The sequence below is a fragment of the Drosophila ficusphila genome, unplaced genomic scaffold, assembly GCF_018152265.1.
Source record: "Drosophila ficusphila isolate 14025-0441.05 unplaced genomic scaffold, ASM1815226v1 contig_197, whole genome shotgun sequence".
NCBI classification, from domain to species: domain Eukaryota; kingdom Metazoa; phylum Arthropoda; class Insecta; order Diptera; family Drosophilidae; genus Drosophila; species Drosophila ficusphila.
Genome location: NW_025064091.1, coordinates 7,239,395 through 7,266,082, shown reverse-complemented (window position 1 = coordinate 7,266,082; position 26,688 = coordinate 7,239,395). Strand labels below are relative to the sequence as shown.

General features: G+C 40.4%; 3 protein-coding genes across 3 annotated transcripts in view; 2 read left to right on the top strand and 1 right to left on the bottom strand.

Moving 5' to 3' along the window:
• LOC108098064 (inactive dipeptidyl peptidase 10) overlaps positions 1-26,688 on the bottom strand; it is a 95,988-nt gene that overhangs the window by 51,796 nt on the left and 17,504 nt on the right. The window lies entirely within an intron of this gene.
• On the top strand, positions 1,867-2,986 carry LOC108098065. Its single transcript, XM_017200756.1, has one exon. The coding sequence runs from the start codon at positions 1,874-1,876 to the stop codon at positions 2,900-2,902; it is 1,029 nt and encodes a 342-aa protein (XP_017056245.1). The 5' UTR covers positions 1,867-1,873; the 3' UTR covers positions 2,903-2,986.
• LOC108098066 lies at positions 3,116-3,683 on the top strand. The gene has a single exon (XM_017200757.2). The coding sequence runs from the start codon at positions 3,159-3,161 to the stop codon at positions 3,555-3,557; it is 399 nt and encodes a 132-aa protein (XP_017056246.1). The 5' UTR covers positions 3,116-3,158; the 3' UTR covers positions 3,558-3,683.

Below are 26,688 nucleotides of genomic sequence, written 5' to 3'. Positions count from 1 at the left end.
GGCTTTTAAGCTTTCAAGTAAGGAAGCTTGTGTAAGCTAAAAGCTCGAGGTAAAGGATACAAACTTTTAAACTTGAAATGTAGCTTTTAAATGTAAATAGGAAGTTGTTTTTGAATCGGTATTTCAAATGTTAATTATAGTGAGGTTAAGTTAAAATGTATATTACCTAAAATGGTATAAATAAAATGTCCATAAACTCTGATTCAATAAATACTTTCTATGTGCTCAGACTAGTTACGTTTCTGGTCTTGATTCCCAGAAACCTATCAATGGCTATCTTTCTACTCATCTCCTTTCATTTCTAATAACCACCACAAGTTAAGGGGCTTGCCACTTTAAATTAAAGTTTTAATGTCACTGAACCATCGCTCCCTCCGGCGAACATTTCTCCCAACAAAGTGCCTTTTTCTGCTCGTGTTGTTCGTCTGCCACGAAAGGAGAATCAACTCCCCAATGACGACTGCCATAAACTGCAGCAGTTTAATTGCAAATTGCAGGGAACTCGCCTGGTCGGGCAATTACAAAACGGAAGACTGGGCAAGCGAAATTAAATCAAATTCTCTGGACAGACACAGAGCTCATAACTCTGGGGCAAATGGGGTTAAGTTCACTATGCACATAGAGAAAATCCAGTCATTAACTAGATCCATTGAAGATGTTTTGGGTTATTCCAAAATAAGTTTTCAGATATTTTAGTCAACAAATTCCTAGCTAAAGCTTTATAAATAAATGCAATACTGTTTATGTTACTCAACATTGTCGCTTCAGTGCAATGATGTTATTTCATTTTACTAGTGCGTTTCAGAAAGACATCTTGTTGCACCCTCGGCGGAAAAGCGACACTGAAAATGCATTTTCCACGGGCGGGACTCATCATCGTCCGTCCATTCAGCATATCCTATGACTATCCCCGCCACTCTCTCCTCAATTGCCACTGCCACTGCCACTCCCACCTGCACCTGCAGCAGCAGCTGCACCATCATCGTCTTCATCATCGGGCACTTGTCTGCCGCTCTTGTGTCGCGTTCTATTTCTATTTCCATCCTCGCCGGCATCCTTTCCATCCTTTGGCAGCTTCCGCAACGCTGACGCACACCGGAGTGTGATTATGCACTGGCAGAAATATTTCGAAAGATCTGGCATATTTCATCAACTAATCCAGAACTAAGACAAAAAAACCAAGGCTTTTCTCTTTAGCTTAAATCAGTGGAAAAGCTTCACAAAATGATTATTTTTTTTATTAATCCTTTAAGAACTTTCACGTACTTATTAGCTCTATTGTTTGTAATTTTTCTCAGTGCATGGCCGGGAAAAAAGTATGGTTAGCGACTTCCTTTCCGCTTGCGTAGGTGTTTTGCTCGTGGCCATCTTTTGGCCTTAGTTTGCCATTTTTCTTCATCTTTTGTGAGCGCTGATGAATTCGTTAGACGCAACGCCCCCTCAGCCACACCCTCATGTTTCTACCCCCCCACCCCATCGACCCCCCTGCCAACCCACCACCCATGGTCGCACCTTTGGGGCAATCGTGCGCAGGTTGTAAACAACAGCAGGCGGGTGAAAAGAATGGAAACAAAAACCGCAATAAGTGAACATTTCACTGTCGCATCCTTGACGTCAGCGGCAGCGGCAGCGGAAGAAATGCGGGAAAATCCGGAAAACCCAGAGGAAAAACATCTGGAGGGAAGCCTCCAGAAGCAGCAAGAATGCAAACTGGTCAAACACCGAATGGGGAGCCACAGCACTTACAGAATTTTCAAGTGCACCACAAAATATTTATCCAAATCAATATAAAAAAAAGAGTTTAGTGAATTTGAACAAGTGCCCTTAACAATATATATTTGCTTATAAAATCACAAACATCTGACTGTAAACTATGACCCTGATAAGCAAAATAAGCGTTATACTCTGCCTGTTGCTCCACATCCAATTGGGTCAAGTGCAACAATGCCCGGAGGATGCCAATGATGCTTATGAGCAGTGGAACCCCAATGCGCATCGGCCAAAGAAACAAAAAACTTGGGAATTGGAATTGGAGGAGGATCTGGAGCCAGAGGAAGATCAGTGGCAGGTGAACACCTGTGTGGCGGATCAATCGGCTGTTTGTCCCGCCGAAAACCCGCACGATGTGAAGTACGAACTGCCCAACGATTTCAGATACTTCAAGAACAATCGGTGCAAGAGTCCCAAGACAATTTCCAAGGACGAGGACGACGACGAGGATGCCGATCCTGCAGCCATGGGCGATGACGATGATGCCGATGACGATGATGAGGACGATGGCGATGATGAAAACGATGAAGACAACGAAAACGATTTCAATGGCGAGGACGAGGCCTTTGCGGCCAGGATCTCCTGTTTGCTGGGAGCTCTCCAAAAACACACACAAGCAATGAACGACAATATTCAGGTTTTACAATCGCGTTTGGCCAAGAAAAAGTGCCCGAGCAATGCCAACTTGAACACTATAATTCCGGAACATCCGCAATCGAAGTGGCTAAAGAAACCAGAAGGTTTCGGGGAACGCGAGCCATTTGTACAGAAAACCAACACTGACTTTGAAGACCTTCTGCCACCGATCTCGAGCACCAAAATCGCATATGGTGACCATCATCGGATGCAGGTATCACCGCTATTGCAACTCATCCAAAGGCCGACCTCGTTGCAATCGCACTTAAAGAGTCCCAAGGACAAAGAAAAACCAGAAGCACACCACTGGATGCAGATGAGGACGCGGGGATCTCCTGCGGAATTTCAGGATACAATTAAATCGCATCCAGATGAAGAGCCCCAAGTGAAGTACGAGGAATACGAGGCGAGAATGAGGCGTCTGATGGCCAATCGGGATGTCATCGAGCGAAAGGTGATGCAGGTGATGGGCCCCATTTCCCTGATGGACGTTTGATCCGTTTTAGAATTTAAGCCTTATAAAATATAAGGTATATTCTGAGGCCATTAATAAAAGATTATATAATTGAATGCTTATAAATATGTAATGATTTCTCCGGAGCTCGCGTAAAATCATACTTAAATATCCAAAAACCAGAAAGCAAATTTCAAAAACCAACAATCCCAGTTGTCCATTTCTATTCCTGTCAACTGAAATGAATATCAACGTTATTCATTTCAAGTATAGTGATCAAGCCGACAACATATCCAAAATGACTTCCATGAATTTACTGATTGTTCTCTACGTTTTTTTGATGATCGGCGGTTTCTGGGATGTGGAAGGAAGGCGCCCATCGAAAAGACGATTCCTGTACAACTACGACGATGACACGGATGTTTTTGGGAAGCAGTCGGATTGGGAAGACAAATCGAAATCACGATCTTACGATAATTACGATGTCCTGGACGAGTCACTGGATAACTTTGATTTGGATTTCGACATGGGCAATGACATTCCCGACGCGAAGTACCGGTCGCAAAATAAACCACAGAGAAAGTGGGGCAACTCCTATTCCTCGATGGACAAAAAACAAATGGAGCCACGGAAGCCAGCCGGAGATTTCGATTTCGACTTCAAACTAAGCGACGAGGAAAACGATCAGCAGCACTAAAAAAAAAAAACCAAAGAATCACTTAAACCCCAACAGCTTTATATTTTATTTGATCTGTTACTTAGCCTGTTCCGTTTAATCAAGATCATATTACCACCAATAACAAAAATACACTTTAACACCGAATGTTTAGCTTAAGTATTTAATTTATTAAGCGGACGGAGATTCTATTTTTTGCCCTCTAAAAGTCCGTTTTTTGGCCTTAACAAATATTGGTCGCAATGTGGAAAGTTATATCTGGTTCAACTCATAATCAAATTTCCAATCGGATGGCATTTAAGGATACTACATTTTTAAAGTCAAGCCATTTTTGGAAAACGATCCAAAATGTTTCAAAATTTGTCTTAAAAGTGATTAGAATTATTTGCTAAGTTTCTGGGCTATACAAAAATATTACATTTTTGGACGCTGGGTCACTTCTTGAATGAGTTACAAACTAAATTCAATAGAAAACTGCCTAAAAACCAAGAACATTTTTTTCTGGTAATGGTTATTTTACTAAAATTGGTTTAACAAAATTTATTCTTTTACTAGAACAACCAGCTGTGAAAAAAGCTTAACTTGCCTTCTGAATAAATTTAGGAAAATTCACTTCGGAAAGTCGGTTAAATTTAAAGCCATATGTGAGGCAACATTCAATTTGTTGCTCCACTTTCTGCCACATCATCGAATCGAATCAACTTTGACTGATTTTCCTGTTGAGTCAGCTGGAAGCTCTTCCCCTTTCCATTCGCCATCGCTTTTCCCCGCTCTTCGGTCTTTTGTGGCGACGAGTGTCGAATGGAACCAACTCGGAGCTGGAAAACTTTGGCGTAGGTGTCAAAGCCAGTCAATCATTCAGTGCACCCGGCTGCAGTCCCTCCACCGATTTCTGTCTGAATTCTGTCAAATTAGTGCAGCCTATTTCAGTTGTCATATTCAGTTGTCAGCCGTTGCCTCTATCCCTGCCACGCCCCCTCGGCCAACAAAGCCCACCACCAAGAGTATTGGAGTGTGAGTGCGGAAAGGCGGAAGAATTGTTTTTGCTCGTCTATGGTTTTTGGATGGAGGAATTATAAGTAAGCTTAATACCCTTTTATATTTAAGTGTTTTTTATTAATTACATTTAAATTAATTACATTACTTGGCTAACAAGCTGTTATTTTCTTTTTTATTTTTCAAAGGAAAATGAATATATTGATAATTTACCCAAGGTTCGACCCATTTTAAAGAGTAATTCCTAACTTTCACCAAACTTGTCTCCCTGTTTCCAAGTGTGTGTGTTTGTGTGTGTGTTTGTGGGGGTGTAACTTACGAATGTGTGCATGGGCTGTGTCGAGTGTGTTTGTGTGTGTGTGTATGTGCTTGTGGGTTTTCTTATTTGCCAACCGCTTGTCGCTCGAGTTGCCTCAAAATGGCTCAAAGCAATTTTCAAATTGTTTTCGCAATCACAACGAAATCGATTTGCAAATATACACAGCTCCTTCAGAAGTCTACAACAAGTGCCACGCCCATTTGGGCCACGATTTGTCCGGCATTTGATGTTCACCTCTATGTAGCTCTAGCTAGAATTATGTCCGGAGCGTAGTTAAAATGTTTACGGCCGACGCCAAGGATACGCAGGATTTGCTCCTCGGATTTCCGGCGATTTATTTCCGCTGATAAAGTGCGATTTGAAAAGCGATTTACACAAACAAATCTCTCTTTTGTCCGCTCAGCAACTGATTGGTTTTATGGCCATGTCAATTGTTTTGTCGCCTTTTCTTTGCTTACTTCTTTTTTCTTTTCTTTTTTTTTCGTTTTTTTTGGGCACATTTTTATGAGAGGGCCTCATTGTGTTCTGTTGGCCCTTTTTTTTTGGGGGGTGTTTAAGCGTCGGTGGCATGGGTATAATAACTTATCGAGGGCTCAACGCTTGGATGGCTAAGCATCTACAACTTTCCTGTCGGTTTTTATTAAATTTTTGCGCGCGCGACGTTTAATAAACGAAAAATAGCTGGCATAGCTTCGCGCCACATGGCGTATACTTGATGTGTCAAGCGCGGGCAGAGAAGCGTTGGCAATGCGAGAACCGCAGCTTAAATGCCAGTTTAAAGAGGAACGCAGGACGGAGGACGCAAAACGCTATGTGGGCCATGTCGGCCCAAACTGAATTATGAATGAACGAAAGGTGGAAAGCAGCGCCAGCTGCGACGCTGCCAACTGAGAAAATAATTTATCTAAAGATAAAGTCATACTATCTCCCAATAAAGCAAATAAACATAATTGAAAAGTATTGTAAGATGAAAATGTGCTAAAAAGTTTACTTTTAGTTCTTAAACTTTTTTAAAAAATGTAAGGTAGATTTAAAATATTTGTATTACTAATTAGAATAAGCTTACAAGTTCTTAAACTAATGTTATATTCCCCAACATTTCTGTGATTTTCCAGAATGAATATTAGCCAATCGTTTTTGTGTTACTTTACTATTTTTTAGCAGTGAAGCAACAGAATCCTTGCCTGCCTTGCACTTTGCACTTGTCTCGGCAAGGTCAGCGCAAAGGGGGTGGTGTTGGTGGTGGTGCTGGTGGTGTAGGGAGCGGTGGTGGGTTGAGTGGGCTAAATACCGGGGAGGTGGAGGTGGTGCGGTGGCTCTCGTTTGCTGCCGCTCTGAACTTGAACTTTGTCAGACCGAAAACAGATGCTCGCTGTCTGCTAAGTCGGCTTTAATTATGGCAGACAACACTTTGCACGCTCCTCTCGCAGGAGAAACAGGGTGTTTGCAAATGCTAAAATAAAAAGTGTGTGGGCCTTAAAAAAATACACAGGTCTTCAGTTACCGCCGAGCAATTAGAAGCGAGGCTACAAATTCTGCACACGCCTCGCGCATAAATTCGCTGGCCAAGAAAGAGATGGCAGGGCAAAAGGAACAGAAACAATGCCGGTGAAAGAAAGAGATGGCAACAAGAAGTTAAAGGGAGAGGGGAACAAAGCTGAGCTGGCGACAAGGATTCCCCGCATTCTGCCATGTTTTCCGCTATTTATTCAAGACCGAAACTGTTTCTCCGTCTTGAACAACAAGTGAAATATGATACCAGCCATTGCGCCTTACCTTTACCGTTACCTAACCCCCCGCACCACCGCGATATGCGATATATATATATTTATATATATACGAAGCAACATAATCATATTCATGACAATATAATGGCATCGTTAGATAGGCACAGAAAAGTCGGTCGCCTGGAAGTCCTAGGCAACCGCAGAAGTCGCTTTCACTTTTTCCCACTTTGCGCCAACGGCTGTCCATTAGCCAAGTCACTGAGTCCACCAAAAGTCGGTCTACAATGGGGTGGTTCTCTGGATGGGATGGTGGTTGGCGATGGGGGATGGGGGGCCTTTACCTACGGGGCATCTTCATAAATTCACCGGAACGTCAGGACACGTTGACGCTGTAAAGTTTTCCGGTGCTTCCGCTGAGGTCTCTAAATAATTTCATTGCCACCGCGTTTCGGTACTTAATAATTGTAAACAATAATGACAGGATGGAAGAATGGCTCTCATTGCAAATCAAATCAAAAAGTGTACTTGGTAATTTGATACAACATCAATAAAATAAACGGCTTTTGGCATTAAATTAAACTAAATCATTATGTTTCCGGGTTTTTCACTTCTATCAATGAAACTTTTATCACTAAAGTAAAGTTACTTATATACGAAAACTTACACCAATTAAATTGAATTACCGAATAGCTGGCCATATATTTCAAGGTTAATCGGCTTAAAATTCTCTTATTCAAGCCCACATTTCAATCTAGTCCTTTCACAATTTAAACGCACTTCCTCGACACTTAATATAATATATAAATAAACCGTTATATTTTGTTTACTTACCGAATGCTGCTTGAATTATTTTTTATATTCAATTTGTTTGGCATTTTGTGTGAGTATTTTGGGTTTTAATTTTTTTGGTGGTGACACATATACACATAAGTACATACATATATACATACATATATATATTTCGGGCGTGTGTGTGGGTGTTGTGGGTGTGTGTGCGTGTTTTTGAAGGGGTGGCGGGGGAAGTAGAAGAGAAAAAGAAAAAATATATAAATTTTTCTTTCATATATATATATATATATAAATATTTATCAAATGATTGCACATTTAACATGATGAGATTTTTATTTTTTTTTTTTTTGTATTTTGTGGGAATTTTTATGGAAACATGAGACGGGTTTTGTGTAAGTGTGGGTGCGCTTGTGTGGATGGCATGCAGGAAGCTAAAAAGAGACAGACGAAGGTCTGCAAAATACACTAAAACAACGAACAACGAACAACGAACAACAACTGGAAATGGAAAATTCTAGGACTTACCTGGGTCAAAAGTCACCGGCAGAGAAAATCTAATAAAACGAAAAAGCTTTTGACAGGCAATCAGGGGTTGCCGCTGGCAGCTGTTAAACGCTGACATCTATTGATTTTGACAATAAAATATTCGTTTCGAAACAGAGATTTGCACCCTTTGTGCGTTTCCAAAAAGCAAATCAAGCAATAGAAGGAATATTGGAGTATAGATGCTCAAATACCCTCGTGGATTAAGCGAAATTTCAGTTCTAATACCATAGGGTATACTATTCAGATTTTTGAAAACACCACAAAAAACATTTAACATTATCTTCATAGTTTAAATGTCTAGATGCTCAAATACCCTCGTGGATTAAGCGAAATTTCAGTTATCATACCATAGGGTATACTATTCAAATTTTTGAAATCACCACAAAAAACATTTAACATTATCTTCATAGTTTAAATTTGAATGTCTGAATTTCAAAGTTTTGGCCAAAAATAGAAAACCCTCGGAAAGAGTATGAAAAAGGGGTGAAGAGCTTGGAAATGTATTCGATTGTTTGGCCCTCTGTTTCAGTTTCAGTTTCAGTTTCATTTTCATTTTCATTTTGTGTCTCAGACCGTCCGCCTGTTGCCAACCAAAGCAAATGTCACGTTTCGTTTTTATTTCAATTTGCGATGCGAACTGGGTGTTTCCCGCAAATCTGATTTTGAACTCAATCAAGCGTGTCAGGCAGCGACGAACAGTTACGGCTATGCCACGCCTCAATTGACGCCCCTTTCGACACGTTATAACCACCGGAAAACCACAGTGGTGCAGGTGAATTGCTAAACAATTTAGCTATTTTAGCAATAGAGGGGGATCTCTTCCACAGATCTAAGAAGCAACTACAAATTTGAAAGCAAAAAGTTGGAATTTCAGATTTTTAACATTTTTAGACAAATATTCTAAAGCTCTTTTCAATTTTTTGTGCTTTTAATTTAATTAAGACAAACTAATTTTAAAGTACTCTCCTGTTTTTGACCCACTGTATACGTTATTTAATGCATCCGCATGTTCGTGTCCCTGACAATGGCTTTGGCTTTGGCTTTGGCTTTGGGAAGGACTTTGGTCATTCATTGCCTGTGGACACAACGTGCAGTGCATTTGATTCGATTAACGCCGACCAGCTGGCATCCCGTTCCCCGGAAACCCAGCCTCTCGGGCATCCAACATTCCACTATTCCACTGACATCGGATGCATTCATCATCCCGAAAACCAGAGGCCGGCAAACTCAATCATTCATGCAACACCGAAATGTTGTCTGTTTTGTCGTTTGGCAGCCGTGTGCATTTCGTATCTGTCAGATACTCGGCCAAGCCGGATCACATTTTCGCTCCATTGGCCCGGTTAGTGGACGGACGACCTTGCCAGCCACCCAGCCACCCAGCCACCCAGCCACCCATCCACCCACATGGCAAATCAATTTGGCAAATGACACTACGTAAACATACGTATATGCTATGTGTATAAATTCCAGGGCCGATATTGGGAATCAGAAATCATTGCGCTTCGATTAAAACTGTTTGCCCATCTTGTAAACATTTTTATAACACGGTTTTTGCGGTGCACTTTGGCAAGTGGGTTCGGCTAGTGGAAGTGGTTGTGGTTGTGCTGGAATGGAAAATGTGACTGCCTGTCGATGCACAAGATTACAGATTTTCGATTTCCTTCGCCAGCACGAAAGCAGGAAAACACATGAGCGCACAGGCGAAATCGTTTCCCTTTTAATACTTTCCCATTTGCTCGAATCACAAAGAATGTAAGGTTACTATTCTTTAAACACTCTTTAATACATTTAAAATATAGATAAAATATTAAACTGTGCCTTGAAGGAGTTTATCTCTTTTGCCAGGCATAAACTTGACCTTAATTCCATAGAATTTACACAAATACCCATAATTCTGTGAGTTTTTTTTACAAATGGCTGGCAATTCTGAAAATTCCAGAGAAGCTTGACAAAGAGATTCCCCGATAAATGGAAGCCGCTTAGCGGAAAGGGGGGAAAGTGCAACTGCATCGCCTTTTTTTTAGCATCCTTCGACGGAATAAAACCCCCTGACAATCTCCCTTTCTCCCCGACACATGTTCTCTTTTTACGCTTTTATGGCACATAATCAAATGGTTGGATTTGGCTGTTTAATGAGCTTGTTCCACATCAACTGACTGACACACACTCACAATCACTTTATATCGTAGATATGGAAGACATAAAAAATATCATATTACCACTGAATGGAAAACTAAAGAGTTGAGTCGACTCCGGGGTTTTTTAGCTGTGCGTTCGTACTACAAATCCCCTTTTGCTATGCAGTAAAATTTATGTGCGCATTTTATTGGTTCTAAAAAAAAAAATTAAGTAAAGTGTGGGGGAAATGTGGAAAGGCAAAACATTCCCATTAAGCGGGAGATGGGCAATGAGATATGAGCAGGAGTCCGGGCCAGAGCTTTACTTTTAATTTGATTGAATTTCCTTTTTTTTTTTGGAGTTTTAATTAAAAAGGGAAACAATACGAACGGACTTACTCGCAGTTGCTTTCAGGGAAAAGGCACAATATTCCCATGAGTTATATAAAATTAGAACTGATTTAGAATAAATTCAGAATTTATTTGACCAATATTAAAATTATTAAGAGAGGTTTAGTATTAAATTCTCGATTGCTTGGTTGAACATCTAAATATTTAGGAAGCTTTCTTTAATTTGATTATATTGATCATATACTATATATGCAGAAGAGTCCAAGCAGAGGCTCTATTTTTAATTTGATTGAATTTTGTTTCGTTGGCTTTTTAATTAAAAGGAAAACCCAATAAAGCCCGACTTGCATTTACTTTCAGTTGTTTTGTGGCTTTCCCTCCGCAATTTATTTGCTCGCTTACTAACTTTCTGCAGCTGCGGGGGAAAGTAAAATGGAAATTGTGTGCATTGTGTTGAAGGCGGCAGACAGCACAAAACTGAGAATGCGGAAAACAGGGAACAAGGGCCAGTTGCTTAATTAACATTGGGGCCAAGTTAGAACCCAGTTGGCCACATCAAAGCGGGAAAAGCTCATTATCAGTTTAGGCCTTGGTCGAATTAAAAACGTAAAATGATATTTTTTCTACCAAAAATACTGTCAATTATCTACAAAGACAAAGGCGAATAAACTGATGGGGTAAATGCTTCAGATTTCAATTTAAAAATTTTCGTCTATGGTAGAATATTCAATACTTTTCCGATTCATTTCAGCTTTAAAAGATGGTACGCAAAAAACAAACAGTCAGTTCCAATTTAAAATTACACACGGAACATAGTTTTTAAGCTAACGTTACAAATGAAATCCTTGAAAAATGCTGTTTCACAAAATCGTACAAGCGCACAAAAAGCAAATTAGCCAAATTAAAATTAGATTTATTCATTAACTTGTTCAAAGTAATTAGCAGAACGGTTTTACCTTCGTCTCATTTGTGGTCGCCTCACTTTCGTCGACAATGTTGTGGATGTTCAGAACCATTTTGCATTGGCACTAATTTCGTTCGACATTTAGTTTTTGTTTTGAATAAAAGGATTCGCAGCAGGATGAAGGTAGATGTTTAAGTAGAGTTTAAGCCAAGCTGGTCGAAAGGCAACTAACCGGCCAAAACACGAAGTTCATTGAAATATATAGCAGATACTCAAGTATATATATCGATAAGCCTTCGAATTATATAGGGAAAATAGAATAGAGATAGTTGGGGAAATACTTACGCTTTTGGTAATGGACTTAAACCTAGGCTAAAATGGCTAAAAGTAACCGATGTATTTTTGATATAGGAGGAAGTGAGAGAGCTTGCAACTACATTTCAGCTAATGACAAAAATTGTGTGAGCAGAGCAAAATAGCAGAGGAAATTTTTGTTTTGTTGTTGATTGTTGATTGTTGATTGTTGACGCCCAGCAGTAAAGCCGTTACAACTGGTTAAAGTAGTCGAGAGGAAAAGTGTGAACGGAAAAGAAAGTTGAGGAAAAGGAAAGCCAAGCCAAATATTTGTCTAGCTAAAATGCAAAAGGCAATGAAAGTTATGCGCTTTAGTTTCCTTTTTTTTGCATTTTATTTTATACCATTGCAGATTTTTATGCTACTCAACCAATCATCTTTAAATCTTATTCAAAGAAAATTCATTGAAGTAAACTCTAATAAATGTGATCAATTTACGTTAAATTAAATTTCATTACTTTTTGCTTTTCACTATAAAAAAAGTGGATAAATCAGTTTACTTTCTTACTTCAATTAAACTAGTTGAAATAGTTTTTTTTCTTCTGCAAGGGTATTTGGAACTCAGAATTTTCTCATTGGCAGTTGCTTTGTTTATTTTTTTGGCAGTGAACATCACGCACTTTGCTACTTAGTGAGGGGAAATAGTCAATGTTTTTGTTTGTGGCTTTCTGTTTGTTCGGATGAGGGGCAATGGGTTGGCATGGGTTGGCATGGGTGATTCGTGGCATGGGTGATTCCCCGGCTCGTGCTACTCACCCCAATCCTGCCGAGCAGCAGGGCGTCCATTTCACCGCCGTTCTGTGCCACCGGAACTGTGGTTATCACCGATATTGTCGGCTCCTGCTGTCCACTCAAATCGACCGACATGCCGCCGCTTTTGTTCAACAATATACGAGTATATATAGGATATATTTCCCGATCGGTGTACGGTGTACTTTGGTCAAAGTGTTATTGGGCGACGGTTATGGTTGGTTGGTTATATGTGCTTGTTATTATTTTACGAGTACTGTTATTATGTTTGTTATTATTATTACTATTATTATTATTCACTTGATGCTCAGTCGAAGTTTGGCAAAGCGGGAGAACAGAAGCTGCAGCAAAGTTTCACGAATGGACGCAACTTTTAATTGATTTACTAATTGCTAGTGACAGCTCAGCGGGAAAAAACCAGTGAATCAAAGCCCGAGTGGAATATTCAACTATTCAAGTTGACAAACCCACAAAAGTTGCCAATAACAATTAGGAAAAACTGACAAGGGTGGAATAAAAATGATTTTGTGACAGACTCTTGTGGCAACAAAACGAGAAATTCCAGCAGACCAAGCTGGTGAGCAAAGTTACTTCAGAAAGAATATCCTTGCATCGATATGGTTTGGCTAACATTTATCCCATAAAGTTTTATTCATTACATATATTCCCATTATAAGCTGTAAAAATTATATATATCATATTTTTTCTCAACGAAGTCTTAGATGTCTTGGAAAGCAATTAAGTAACATTAAAGCAAATAAAAAATACTCTTCTTTGATTTGAAATCAAATGCTTAAGGGTATAAAACTCAAATTAGCTGCTTAAAATCGTTTTAACATTACGTATATGTATGTATATTAACCCCCCAATGAAATTCCCCGGGAAATTACTTCGCTTGTAGCTGTTTTCATCGGAGGCTTTACAGGGTAACACAAGATGCTGACAAATAACAATTCCAATAAGCCGCAATTCTAATTAAACATGACGAGCGATTCTCGTGGGAGGGAGAAGGCAGCGACCCAGCACGTCTGTCAATAAGCTCGGGAAGACATATGACAACTGACAGTCCCTACATACAGCAGTGTTCAAGATAATAGTCGTTACAACAAAAAAATAATTCAAATGTGTGTATAGCAATGCAACCACACAATATATGTGATAGGTTTTTATGCCTATTGGCAAGTTAGTTTCATAACTCGCGTCGGTATGTTTGCACATTTATCTACTACTATCGAAGACATTATTGTTTTGTGCACATCAGCAAGCACATACCATATGTATGTTTATATATACTATATACCCATACAGCCAGCCATATAGCCCAAGGCGGCTGCTGTTGACACGTTGAAAATTCCATTTTCAAAGCTGAAACGTCTGTTTGTCCCCAATGATTATGCCCACCTTTTCCACCTGCACCACGCGTCGTATGCGCAATTTGTAAACGCTGAAAATTTGTATTAACGGCATTACACACGCTTTACGAGCAGCCAGGGAGATGGAATAAAAGCCGGAACGGGCCAACAGCGAGCAGGTTACCCACACGGCAACAAAAATTCAAGTGGTTTCGTTTGTGGTTCTTAAGTTTTCAGTTTAAAACGACCTTCCAAATTTCATACCTCAATAAGTTTTTCGTTCAATTTTCTACAAAATTGGATCTTTAGTTAATTTTTAGCCCTTGATCAATTTCAGAAAAATCACCAAAAATCAGCATTTCCGAGTCCACAACTTTTTAAATTTTTATCCAACTGCATCATTAGTTAATTTTTTATTTTTTTCCCGATTTTTTTTCAATTTTTAGGTCAATTTTTCGCAGAAGCACGCACAATTTTGCGCGATGCACCTTAGGTGACACCTAAACGGCTGTGAAATTGTATTTGTTTTTTACATTTACTTGGCGCCGGAAAAAATGTGTCACCTCAACTTGAACAGGCCATCAAATACAGTGGCAGCAGAAAAAAACAAAACGGGGAAAAAACAAACCGAACCAAGCCGAACCGAAGTTCTGCAGGAAATTTTGTTCTGCGGCAAAAGTTTTCAATGGTTTTCTCGATGGAAAAATGATTGAGTACATAAAAAGATAAATTCCGGAAAGGTGTAAACTTTCCCCATGAAGTTCGCGATGGAAAGTTATAAAGTGTTCACCGGCGCTCCATCGAAAAGCAATTCAAGTCGACAATTGAATAATGGCGGTCAAGTGGCGGAGCAAAAGCGCTGCCATTGTCACGGACCACGCCCACAAAAATTATAGTCCGCCAACGCCAACGCGCTTGCTAATTTGACTTTAATTTGCATTTTAATACGCAATATTCATAATGGGCCCAAGTCAAACACCGAGGCGCATGCGTGATATGCGTATGAAAAAAATAAAGGCAAAAAAAAAAAAAAAAAGGGGGAAGCACTCGTATCATCAGCATTAATATGCAAATCAAAAAATGGGCCCAGCAACGCACTGCATACGTAATTATGCAACCGGAACGCGGAAAAACAGAAACAAGGATTCAGATTTGGATTCAGGCGGGGATTCAGCCAAGTTAAAACCAGATGCAGTCAACGGATTTCGCACATACATGACCGCGAACCACAGTGGGTCAAGAGTTGATGTTTTTTTATTCAAATCATAGATACTTTTAGTGTTTTAAAATATAATTTAGAACAAGATTTATTCGCCAGTAAAGCTTAATTTATTTTATAAGCTCCTTTCAAGTTCAAAGTTCAAACTTTTTAAAGCAATTTAAGCAGCATGATCTTTTTAAAAGTGTGCCACGCCCCTTCCTTCACCTGACGAGCCCTCTTTCCAATGTTCTCATGCATGTCGAGCTGCCCTGCCGTGGGACAGCCGCCACGATATCGCAGGATAAGCGGGGATACGCGGCAAATTGGCAAGAGATAATTAAATCAGTGTGGGTGTTTCCCCTGAACCAGCCTTGATTTTATTTGATTATGAATGTGAATTACATTAGCCAGAAAACAAGGTTTGCGGATTTACGTAAGAGCATTACAATATGTAAAGAAGTTTTTGATTAGAGAAACATTTCAACATTTACGCTGATAAGTAATATTATCTCAATTTACTTTCCATACAAAAGTAAAAGCTAAGGATTTATACATTCGAAGAATATTTTAGAAAAACATATGTTATCTTATTTCAATCCATAGTTCATTGCCATCCTATATTGCTGCCTTTTCCAGGGTATCTTCCTGTTACAGCCATTAAAAACTTTAACCAGCTGAGGAGCAGCGCAGTGGCATGACAACCAAATGGCTTTGGCCAGTTGAGGAGAACGTGGAGTGGGAAATAATGCATGAGCGCCTCACTGCATCGTAAGTGCAAAACTGCACTGCAGGAGGAACCCCCCTCTAAGCGCCGGTCATGTGCAATTGAGGGGATGCTATGCTCTCAACTGTCAAGTTTCCCATGGAAAATGCAAATAATTGACGGCGACTCCCGGCACTTCTCATGCCCGAGATCCGAGATTCGAGATCCGGCATCCGGATTCGGATTCGGTCTCCGATTCGGTGGCTTGCTTCTGTACATTTACTTATTTTCGGTCCTTCCTTCGAGCGCCATTAGTCGTGGAAAGCAGCTCCTCTGGCCACTTCTTAATTTGGCTATATTTTTTTTCTGCCCTACGGCTTTGTCTCCTCGAGGAGGAAAAAAAAAAAAATAAAGAAATGGCCGCAACATAATTTCCGCTTTGGCTGCTTTGACCAACTTATTTTCTCTTTTCTTCTCTTCTGTTTTTTTTTTTTTTTTTTGCTTAATTTTTCCTACGCTTTTCTTCTAATTTTCATTTGAACTTTTCGACGGGGGTCCAAAAAGGAAAAATGTTTGGCACGCTTCGTTAGTTGAGCCCCCGTTGCCCCCCTCCCCTGCATATTTGCTCTCGTCGGAGGGCGCGAAATTTCCACTTTGTTGGTCTTAATTAAATTGCATTGGGAAGCTGTCGGGTATTTGGAGTCCTGGAAGGAAGCACTTAAAGTGCCAAAGTTGGCGACACTGCGCCTCCTGCGACGTCTCCCTTTCAATTGCTGCGGCTTCGCTCCGCCAATCGCTCATAATTACAAGTGTTCCCCAAAGCCCTCGCCTTCTGAATAAGGCTCACATCGATTGAAATTAAGCTGCGACAATGCAGAATGAAAAATGGGGGAGCCACATGTCCCACCAGCCAGGGAAGCGAATACGAAAAATACGACATTTAATGGGAATTCCTGGCGAATATTTAGGCGGTCGGGAGAAACAGTGACCCAAAATTAGAATTTAAATAAAAAACATTAATTCCATTGTTAAAATGAAAATTAGGTTAAGAATATTAGTAACTTCTCAACCTGGACAGTTGTTATCAAAGGAATATAATATTTATTAAATGAATACCTAACAATTTATTTAAGAAAAAAGTGTTAAAATGTTGTTATAATTGTTTAAAAATCAAACAGTTATTCCTATAAAAAAGAGAACAACTTCTCGGCCAACCCTCCGTCAAAGTTGTTTGTATTTTCCCCCGAATTTCCCAAACTGATTGCCAACGTGTTGATAAACATTCCTCGGGCAGTGTTGTTTTTTACGAGCCGTATGCCACATCCAAATTGGGTTTCGCCCCGGTTGGGATCGCTTGACATGTTTAGCCGCAGATTTGCAGCTCGGATGTCACGAGTGCGCGGCAATTGGGCGTTTAATTGAGCGGAAGGTCGACTGAAGGACTGACTGGATTCGCAGTGAAAGTTAATTAAAATGCGCTTTTGAGTTATTCAGATATTTATTTGCACTCGACTGACGCCATATGAGAAATGCATTTTTAATGTGACACCGCCACGGAGAGGAGTGTGTGTGTGTGTGCGAGTATACGTATATATCATATGCTATATGTATGTATATGTGTGTGTGTGTGTGTGTGTGTTTGGGTCAACTGCAGTCTGCAGCATTAATTGCTGTGGGTGACCTTCGGCCACAACCTACAAGCGACCTTCGTCTGTCTTCCTTCCTTGGCAGCTCCTCCTTCCCACTGGAAACTTATCCCTCCTTGTCGTCCTTGCCCTTCGACACGCCCTTCTTCCTTCTCCCTTCTCCCTTCTCCTCCTCTCCCTTCTCCCTTCTCCCTTCTGCCCAGTCCACGTCCTTGGCTCGATTCCCTGGCCACCTGCAGCAGCTGCGGGCCATTTGGGATTTTGCTACGAGAGCTGCTGCAGCGGCAAACAACTAAAAAAAAAAAAAACACAAAAAAAAAACCATAACGAAGAAAAAAAAAACAAGGAGAAGCATAAAAAACAGCTTCAGTTTGCTGTTTCGGTTTGTGCAAGGATGGCAGGGCAAGGATTGGCCAGGATTCCCAAGGACAATCCGTCGGCATTGACGGATTGTTTCAACAATTTGAGCAAATTTGCCCAGTCAAACAGAAAGCGAAAGTTTTTGGTACTTTGATCAAATTTAGACAACACCCAAAACGTCTTGCAGAGCCAGTGAAGCTCAGACATTGAGAGAAAAAATGGTGCTGTTTATGAATTTGTAAGGGAATTGTCATGATAACCTCCAGAAATTCATTTCAGTTTGTTTGGTTTATTTAAAGATCAATTCTTTATAATCCAATAAATGATATATGAAGCGCGTTAAAGAATTAAATTAAATAAATAAAAAATAATAATTAGAAAAATAAATAAGAAATACTGAAAATAATTTACTGTGTAACCCTAGTGGTAAACAGCAGTGGCAATAGAAGTAGCACTCGCTGATTGCTTTCCATGGCCAACTCAAGAGGACAGCAGAGCCTCAGGATATTTCTGTGGGTATTCTGTTTTGAGGAGGCCAAATAAAAAGAGGCCAAGCAAAAGGAAGGCATCAAGAGATTGTGTAGATTTCAGTCTATTTGAATGAACTTGTCCGCCAGATTTGAACAAAATATATTTTGTACAATTTTAGGCAATTTATTCAAGTGGGTCGAAGTGGTTTTCAAGGTTTGATTTCAATTATTTTGTTACATAGTAGCTATAGCTTTAACAACAGGTTAGAGGTTATTTGAAATTGTGACCCAACCAGATCATTAATAAATTAATAAACATATTTTTGAAGTCAGATATCATTTCCAGTATTATGTATTTTTTTTGTGGAGTCTATGTTTAAATTTTTCCTTTCTTAACAAACATCGTTCTTTTTGATGAACTTTTTAGCCCCATCAACAAAAATTACTGACATTGATGGCATCGCACAAAATTTGTATAACCGAATTGTTGACCCATTTATGTTGCTGGCAACGTCATCAGCTACGACATCCTTATTACACGGAGAAAATGACAAGCCTTGAAGGATTTTAAATATATTTTACCAAACGAGTTAAGGATATTCCAAAGAAAGCTAATCGGATTTAAAGGCATTAAACAAGGCATCTAATTTGCTGGTTATATTATTTTTCAAGCACTTCTATCATATTTTATTCTCTGTGCAGCATCGTCGTCGTCGTCATCTTCATGTAGTCATCGCTCGATGTCGATGTCGAGCAAATCACTTAAGCGCACTTAATTATTTGCACAAGTTTCGTTTGGCTGCTGATGCCTTCATGTTCTTCTGGCCCCCTTTTGGGCGCCTCCTTCGGGCCAAGTTAGTGCCATCCTGGCACCCTCACATCCTTCTGGGCACGTTCCACTTGCGTTACATTTCAATCGAGCCGAATCGCATCGCATCGTACTGGGGGCGCACAACGGCGCGTATGAGTGATATGACACGTAATCAATAAATAACGGCAAACGCCCTACTCCGAAGGGACAAAAGGGGGCGGGGCACATCGATAAATCGAGGAACTAGTTCCGCTGGGAAACTTGGTTTAATTGAATGTTGCGAGGAAAAAAATGGGAAAACTCTTCGAAGAAATTAATAAGTTATGATTCAATAAGGCAGCATTCGACGAGCAGTTGGTTTGGGAGTACAAATTATTGCAGTTGAACTGGTTGTTCGAAGAAAGTTTTGCAACTCTAATTATCAAGAGCAGGGTAAAGGTAATATACATATATATATGAAAATGGGAAGCTTGTTAGAAAGGGCTCTTCAAACTATTTTAACTTATGCAGAACAGGAACTACAAAACCATTTTTAATAGCAGAAAAATAACAGAAAACGAATTCAATTAATAAATTCACTTCTTCTCGCATAACAATATTTGCAATCTGACAGTTGCAAACTCCTGAACTTTAAAACTAGTTCCCGAAGAAAAGTTGGAACCTTTCGTACGCACGAATGTTTGATCAAGTTAGCACACTTAATATGCAATTGCCAACCAGCCTGGGCCGTCTGCCATTAATAAAAACCAGTAAGCCAACTCAGGGAAACAAAAAACAGGCATCCGACCCCAATCGCTTCACTATTCCAACGCATAATTACTTTCTCAAGCGTTTCTCGAGGGCTGTTTACATTGCTAAATGCCTTGAAATTTCAAGCGAGATTTCGGGCTTGATTTGCTTTCGCTCGTCCTTGTCCTTGTCCTCGGTTTTGATTTTGTTTTCCGGCTCAAATGGGTCCGCGGGGTGTTTGATTAATATGCGTGAGTCAAGTCAAATCGAATCGAATCAATCAAGAGAGAGTAGGGCGGGCAAGAGAAGCCAGCAAAAAGGCCAAGCAAATACGAATAAAAACACTTAATCTGCATGGCCTAATGACAAAATATTTCCCGTACCACTGATTCCGCCGCCCAATCCCCTCCCCCCTCAGAAGTCCGCCAACAAACAGACAAAGCCAAGCAAAGGAGGCCAGAATAAAAGCAAGGCTCTAAAGTGCCAACTTCCGGTCAGGGCTAATGCAGGAAATAAAAGGGGTGGCGAAATGGGGGGCCACGCAGAGCGACTGAGGCAACAAAGTGACACATACTAAATTTTTATTACGCCCCCACACACACATGATGTCTGTGAACTCAACGCACTCTCAGCCACTAATGCAACGACATTTTTATTACGGCCCAAAAACGGCAGTAGTCCGGAGTCCCCGACTCCGTATTCCGTATTCCGTAGTCTGTACAACAGTCCATATTCCGTAGTCCATAGTCCGTAGTCCGTAGTCCGGCGGCCTTTAACGGCCGGTCCTCTCGGCGATGGTGTCAATTTTTATCATGTGCTCTGGCCATGAACCTAGAGCCTAGAGAAGGAAACCCTACCGATGACCCCCCTTCCCCAATTCGCATCACCATCTTGGCCGCCCTTCCCTGCGGCCCTAAATTCGGATTTGGCCTTGTTTTTGTGTATTGCCCTCACTTGGGAAAGGTTACATCGGATTTCTAGTCGCACTCGTAATTTTTACGAAAAACAAAAAATACACATAAAATTAATTAATTCAAGGAAAAAAATAAGTTAAACGGTTTTAGAACTTAATGTCATAATTTATAATTTTATTCATATAAATATATTTTGTAAGGCCTGGAATATTTCTATTTCATTATTATTTGTAAGTTAATATAAAGCCCAAAAAAAGACTGAAATCTTTTTGAAAAAAACTTCAAACCCTTTAGGTTTATAACAAAATCATTTCCTATAGAAATTTTAGATTCATGTTAATAATTTATGAATGAAAGCTATTAAACACTTTTTACTTTCCCACCAGAATAGCTCAAGTACTCCCTCAGCGGGCAAGAGCATTAAATCTTCTTACTAATTTTGCTTTTCATCAATTTTTTTCCTGTATTTTCTTTACGGTTATTTTCGCAGCAACGTTTTTTTCCGTCCTGTTGTGTTTTTCAGCTTAGTCGGCGTTTATTTGATTTATGGCCAGGGCCGCTTAGATTTTTCGGGGGGTCAAAAGCAGCCGTAATGATGTCCTGTCCTGCTGTCCTGCCATACTGCCATACTGCCATACTGCTATCCTGCTATCCTGCTGACCAGAGACGTGAATGTAATGTCGCCTGGCCCGAGGGTTTCGGCTTCGGTTTCGGTTTGGGTTTCACTTTGGTTTGCCTTTGGGTTTGGGTTGGGTTTTGGCTTTGGCTTTGGCTTTGGTTGCGGTTCCAGTTTGGCTTCGGTTTCGGTTTCCGTTTTCTTGGATGAGCCCAGAGTCCTGGACTGCGAGTCCTGGGGCGGGGGCCCTAATTAAAATCGACACTAAAGCCGGCCGTTTAAGCCGGGGCCAATTTGCTGACAATAAAAAATGAGGTGGCTGCCCAGAAACATTTTACCCAAATGGGCGTGGCTACACTTTGATGAATTTAAAAGCCAATAACTTAAGGAATTAAAAACGAACTCTATGAGTAACGAAAAGAATATGGCTTGCAAATATGTTACTAAGGGGTTCGGTAAATAAATAAGTGATTTACTAAACTTATTATGCCTCCTTTTTCCCCAAGTGTAGCGTCTTTAAGAACTGATTAAAATTCACGCCAAGTAAATAATGTTAATAATTGCAGCCGCAAAAAAAAAAAGTAAGAGCAACGGTCTATGAATTTCAAATTTCATGTTTGTCTCAGGTCGGAGAGTATTTTTGTGGCCGTCAGACGATTTTGGAAAACCTTTTCTGTTTTCGGCCCCCCAACAATTTGAATTTGAATATTTTAATATTCATGAAAATTGCTGGCATTTTATGAAGGGGGCGGCAAGAAAAGTTTCTTCTAATTTGCGGCTTTTGCTAATGAAAATTAAATGGAATTGCTTAAAGAGTCAGAATTAATGTTTGACTTTATCTAAACGAAGCTTGGCGCTGGCACACATAATTAAGCAATTTTCGGGTGCAGTCGCTAAAGGGGGAAAGCGGAGAATGCGGATGGATTCGGAGGACGGAGGTCCTGGATCCTGGATCCTGGATCCTGGGTAAAATGCATAAATCAGTTAGCCAGCTGACAGGCTGTCTGAATGCTGAATGCTGGATTCCCCACTTATCCATTCTTGATTTGCTTGGGAGCTCGGGGCCGCAAATCCTTTACATCTGCTCCACCTGGGCTGCCATTCTCCATCAGCTCGCATTTCCTGGCCACATATCCTTTTCATCCGGATTCGCTTTTGGCCAGCACCCGCATAATTGTTTGTTATTTATGATATGTTGTATATGTTTTATAGACGCCACAGCTGTCTTTGATGTCTGATGCAGACTCGTTTGAATTCCGAATCCGAATCCTGCTGCCAGGACCTCTTACTGGCATTCATTTGTAGCAGTTCATTCGAAACGAATTAATAACGGGACACACACAGAGATATACAGGATATAGAAAAAGGGAGGACGTCTGGCGCTGAAGGCTGCCATCGATGGAAAATTGTTGTGGGAAATCAAATGAAAAGCGGGGGGGGTGTAGAGTTTTCGGAAAGTTTTTGCGTAACCATTTACTTAGTCTCTTGATGATATATACCCCCGAAATTAATTTAATTTATAAACTGAATGGTAAATGATTTGGGATATTTTGAATGCACAATGCAAGCACAAATATTTATTTATTTATTTTATTAATAAGTAAGCTCCGAACTCCGGATACTTAATTATCATTCAACCGGCAATTATCGCTCTTTTAGCTGCAAGTGCAATGTTAATCATACGCACTGTTGGTCGACTGCAATTAAATGAGCAGCAAAGATAAAGTCGGCGAAGGCGGAGAAACGTCAATTGTTCAATTGCTGGAAGCTAATTTGATTATCGGATCATTACGATTAAAGGGAAAATCGGGCAGAAGTGCGGGTGCCGAGTGGAAAATCAATGCAAGAGATTAACAATTACACGCAATTGCGGTCACAGGCAAACGGAAATGGACGGAGAGGTGGAACAAGAGGAGAAATAAAGGACTGACTAACTGACTAACTGACTAACTGACTGACAGACTGAAAGACCTCCAGACACAAAAGACGTTGCCCATAACGATTTAATGTTGCTCTGTACAATGGCCTTAACAATATTGGTGAAAGCACTGAGCAAAAAACAAAGAAGTTGAAACTCATTGGAAATATATTATCAATAAAATATATAAATTAAATTTTGTTCAATGTAAATATCTAAGTTTCTCCTTATTTGTAGGATAAAAAAAAACACTCAATTGTTTTCAAAGAATACCACCTTCTCTTTTTACTGTGTACCCACTGTGGTAGGTGTGTGTGTGTGTTTTTTTTTCTGGCTACGATTTATTTCAAGTGCGTTCAACACTCGATTGCAGACGCTGGCGAAGTGAAAGCCACAAGGACGAGATGCGAGACGGGCCTGCTTTCTTCTACATTTCCACTTTCTCCGCTTTCTCCGGCTCTTGGTTGCCGTTGCTTGAGCTTATGCTGCTTCTTGCCTGTTATCGATAGTCATTGTGTGCCATACCCTCACACTTTGAAGACCCAAAGTTCTTTATTGATGGCGAATATTACGCCAACTAAGCAAATTAAATTGTTTACATTGACAAAGGCCAAAAGGAGAAGACCAGGACAAATGGCGTGGGAGGCGAGGGCAGAGGCAGAGCCAGAGCCGTTGAAATTGTGGGCGGCCCATTCGGGGCGTGGCACATGACGCACAGCTTGCCAAACAGAACAACAAATGAGACACAATGGCAGAGCCAGGCAGGCAAGCCAAGGTAGCCAGCCAGACAACAATGGACAGCATTCAGTAGTTCTAACCCCCCGCATTTTCCCACATTTTCCCTCACTTTCCTCACTTTCCCCCCCTTTTTTGTGCAGTTTTCCCCGTTCGGCCACCAGTCACCAGTCCACCGAAGACAAAATAGATGCACACTTTTCATACACCTCCGAGGGTTGAGGACGAAGAATGAACGGCGAAGGACGAAGGACGAGCGACGACTCCTGACCGAAAGAATTCTCCGGGTGGCCACTCAGCAGGATGGAATTATGCACAGTGGTCGCTGGCTAAGTGGGAATTATGTTGCAAAAAGTTGAAAACTAAGAAGAGTAAATTTCAATGAAACACAAAAATTTGGAAAACTTTGCTTTCACTTTTTGTTTAATTAAAAACTTTCCAACACCACTAAACAAATATATTTCTGACCAAACCAAATAAATAACTAAGAGTCTGAATATGTTATATTACATTATTTTACCCTATAGGCAGTCCATACTGTACCAGGCAGCCTGAAAGCGAGCCGACAATGTTTTATTGCCTGCCAAAAACACTGGGAGCAAATAAGTAGGAGATCCTGGGATGGCGGTGGTGACACCAAAGGATAGGCTTCGTTTTAATCGAGTTGATTATAAGTAGAGTGACAAGTTTCAAAAGCATTAAAAACTATGTCCCCGCAAGGATATGCCTCTGTGTGTGTATGTGTGTGTGTGTGTTGGAAAATGTTTATACAGGATACAGGATACAGGATCCTTGGGCTTACACACTCGGTTTACGCGATTTGCGGTCGGCTGTGTTTCTTGGGCCGCACAAAAACTTCCAACATTTCAAATTTCACTACAACTTTGATGGCCTCCGAATGCAAACAAATCAACACAAAATTCAATAAGGATACTAGTCCTGAAATCTTGGCCAGCGAAGGGAGGAGAGATTCGGCAAGTTTGGGTCCCTGGCCTGGCCAAAATGCTCTTTGGCTTTCGATAATAAAGTCGGGCCTAAACGGCTTCCTTTTCTTTCCTTCGGCCCATAAAAGGACCAACGTAATATGATAATCAAACTGAGTGCCAACCACGAACAAGTTGAGTGACCCCCTGCTGCCCAGGGGGCGTGCGAAATAAAAAAGGGGAAGTGAAGGGGGCGGGGGGACGGGAATCGAACCCTTGGCAACCTTCGCAATGAGCTTTTGGCCGTTTAAAACAATTTCATTTGATTTGGCAAAGCAGAAAAGCGAGAGCAGTTAAATAAAAGTGCTGCCAAAAATGGCTCTATTAAATGCTTATTAAACAGCAGTCGACTGGGGCAAACGCTGTAACAAGCACACTTGGAGAAATAAAAACTTATATTTGCATATATATTAAAAAAATATGATACATACAAAAATCCATCCAGTTACTGGATTATTCAAAAACTAGCTTATATTTATTCTGTACCGTTTTCCGGAATTGCTTTGAAAATCCTTTTAATATTCATTTTCAAAAAGCTTGGTATTTTCATAAAAGATAAGAGTTCAAAGCTATGAATCCCCTTTAACGCATTCCATTTCCCTTGAATACTAATAGGAGTTCCTTCAGTTCTTTGCGGAAATACGTGCCCTGACTTTCCTTGATTATTATGCTTTCGAGTTCATTATGAAGTGTTTAGTAAAATCTAGCTAGTCTGTTGTATTTCCTTATCATTGAAACTGGACTAGATTCGAATTAAGTCAAAAGAGAGCAAAAGAATCAAGAATAGACAGCTTTGAAATAATTATTAAACCCGAAACTTGGGGAAAAACAGACGAAAATTTCCCGAAAATCGCTAGATGAACCGGCGACTCCAGCTCTCATTTTTCAGAAGCTGCATTCAACAAGCTGCATCTTTCGACCTCCGACCTCCGACCTCCACGGGTCAGGGCCAATGTCATCCGTCGGTTTTTGGGGGTGAAGGACTGACTGGCCACGGTTCGCTTGACTTCGTTTCGTCTTCGCCTAAGGCCAAATGACACATTGCCAAGGTCTGCAGTAACACCACAGAGAGACCCTCAAAAATATGTTAAATAAATTAAAACGCCTCTCGGGCATTGCCAATGTACGCAATCAATCTTCAAAGATAAATCTGGGTGCTTAAGTTAGTTGTTTCTTATGGCCGTTAAGCCACGAGAATGAGTTTTTGAATTGAGATGATTTGTTCACCAAAATGTGTGGTTGTTATGCCAATTACTGTGCAAAAAATATGCTTTAACCTTTCCCTTCGGTCCGCCTTTCCCAGATTCATCGCTGCAATGATGCAGTTATCGAAACAACTTTTGGTAACTTTTCCACTTGTGTTTGAAATCTGCTGCAGAGAACTTTGTAGCCTTCGAGAAACATTCGAAAGTGTTGTTCACTTTTACTCTTGTTGCTGTTTACCCCCAAACAAAAAAGTTTTACCCAACGCAATGGCCTCGAGTGTGCCGACTTGATTAATAATCTCGATTGCCCAGCAGTTAAAGGGGGTACGAATGAGTACAATGCTCAACAGCTCGACAGCTGCTATCGGGCAAAATATTTTATATATATTAATTTCGAAAAGCACACACAAGGACCTCTTCCTCGCGCATTCCATTGTCCTTCGCAGGCAACTGACAATTAGGATGGAATTACTGCGACTCGTGAGTATGCGGCTGATGGCTAAATTAATAAACCCATTTCGCAGCCAAATGATGGATAATAAAAGGCAGATTTTTACCCACAAAGTTCCAGCAATGTAAACAAAGCTATCAAATCTATATCCTTTTTTGGCCAGCTGATAAAAGATGCGAAGTTATTTACGCGCCAAACTTGA

Coding starts and splice junctions, on each gene's coding strand:
- LOC108098065 (XM_017200756.1), top strand. CDS start 1,874: ATGACCCTGATAAGCAAAATAAGCGTTATACTCTGCCTGTTGCTCCAC.
- LOC108098066 (XM_017200757.2), top strand. CDS start 3,159: ATGACTTCCATGAATTTACTGATTGTTCTCTACGTTTTTTTGATGATC.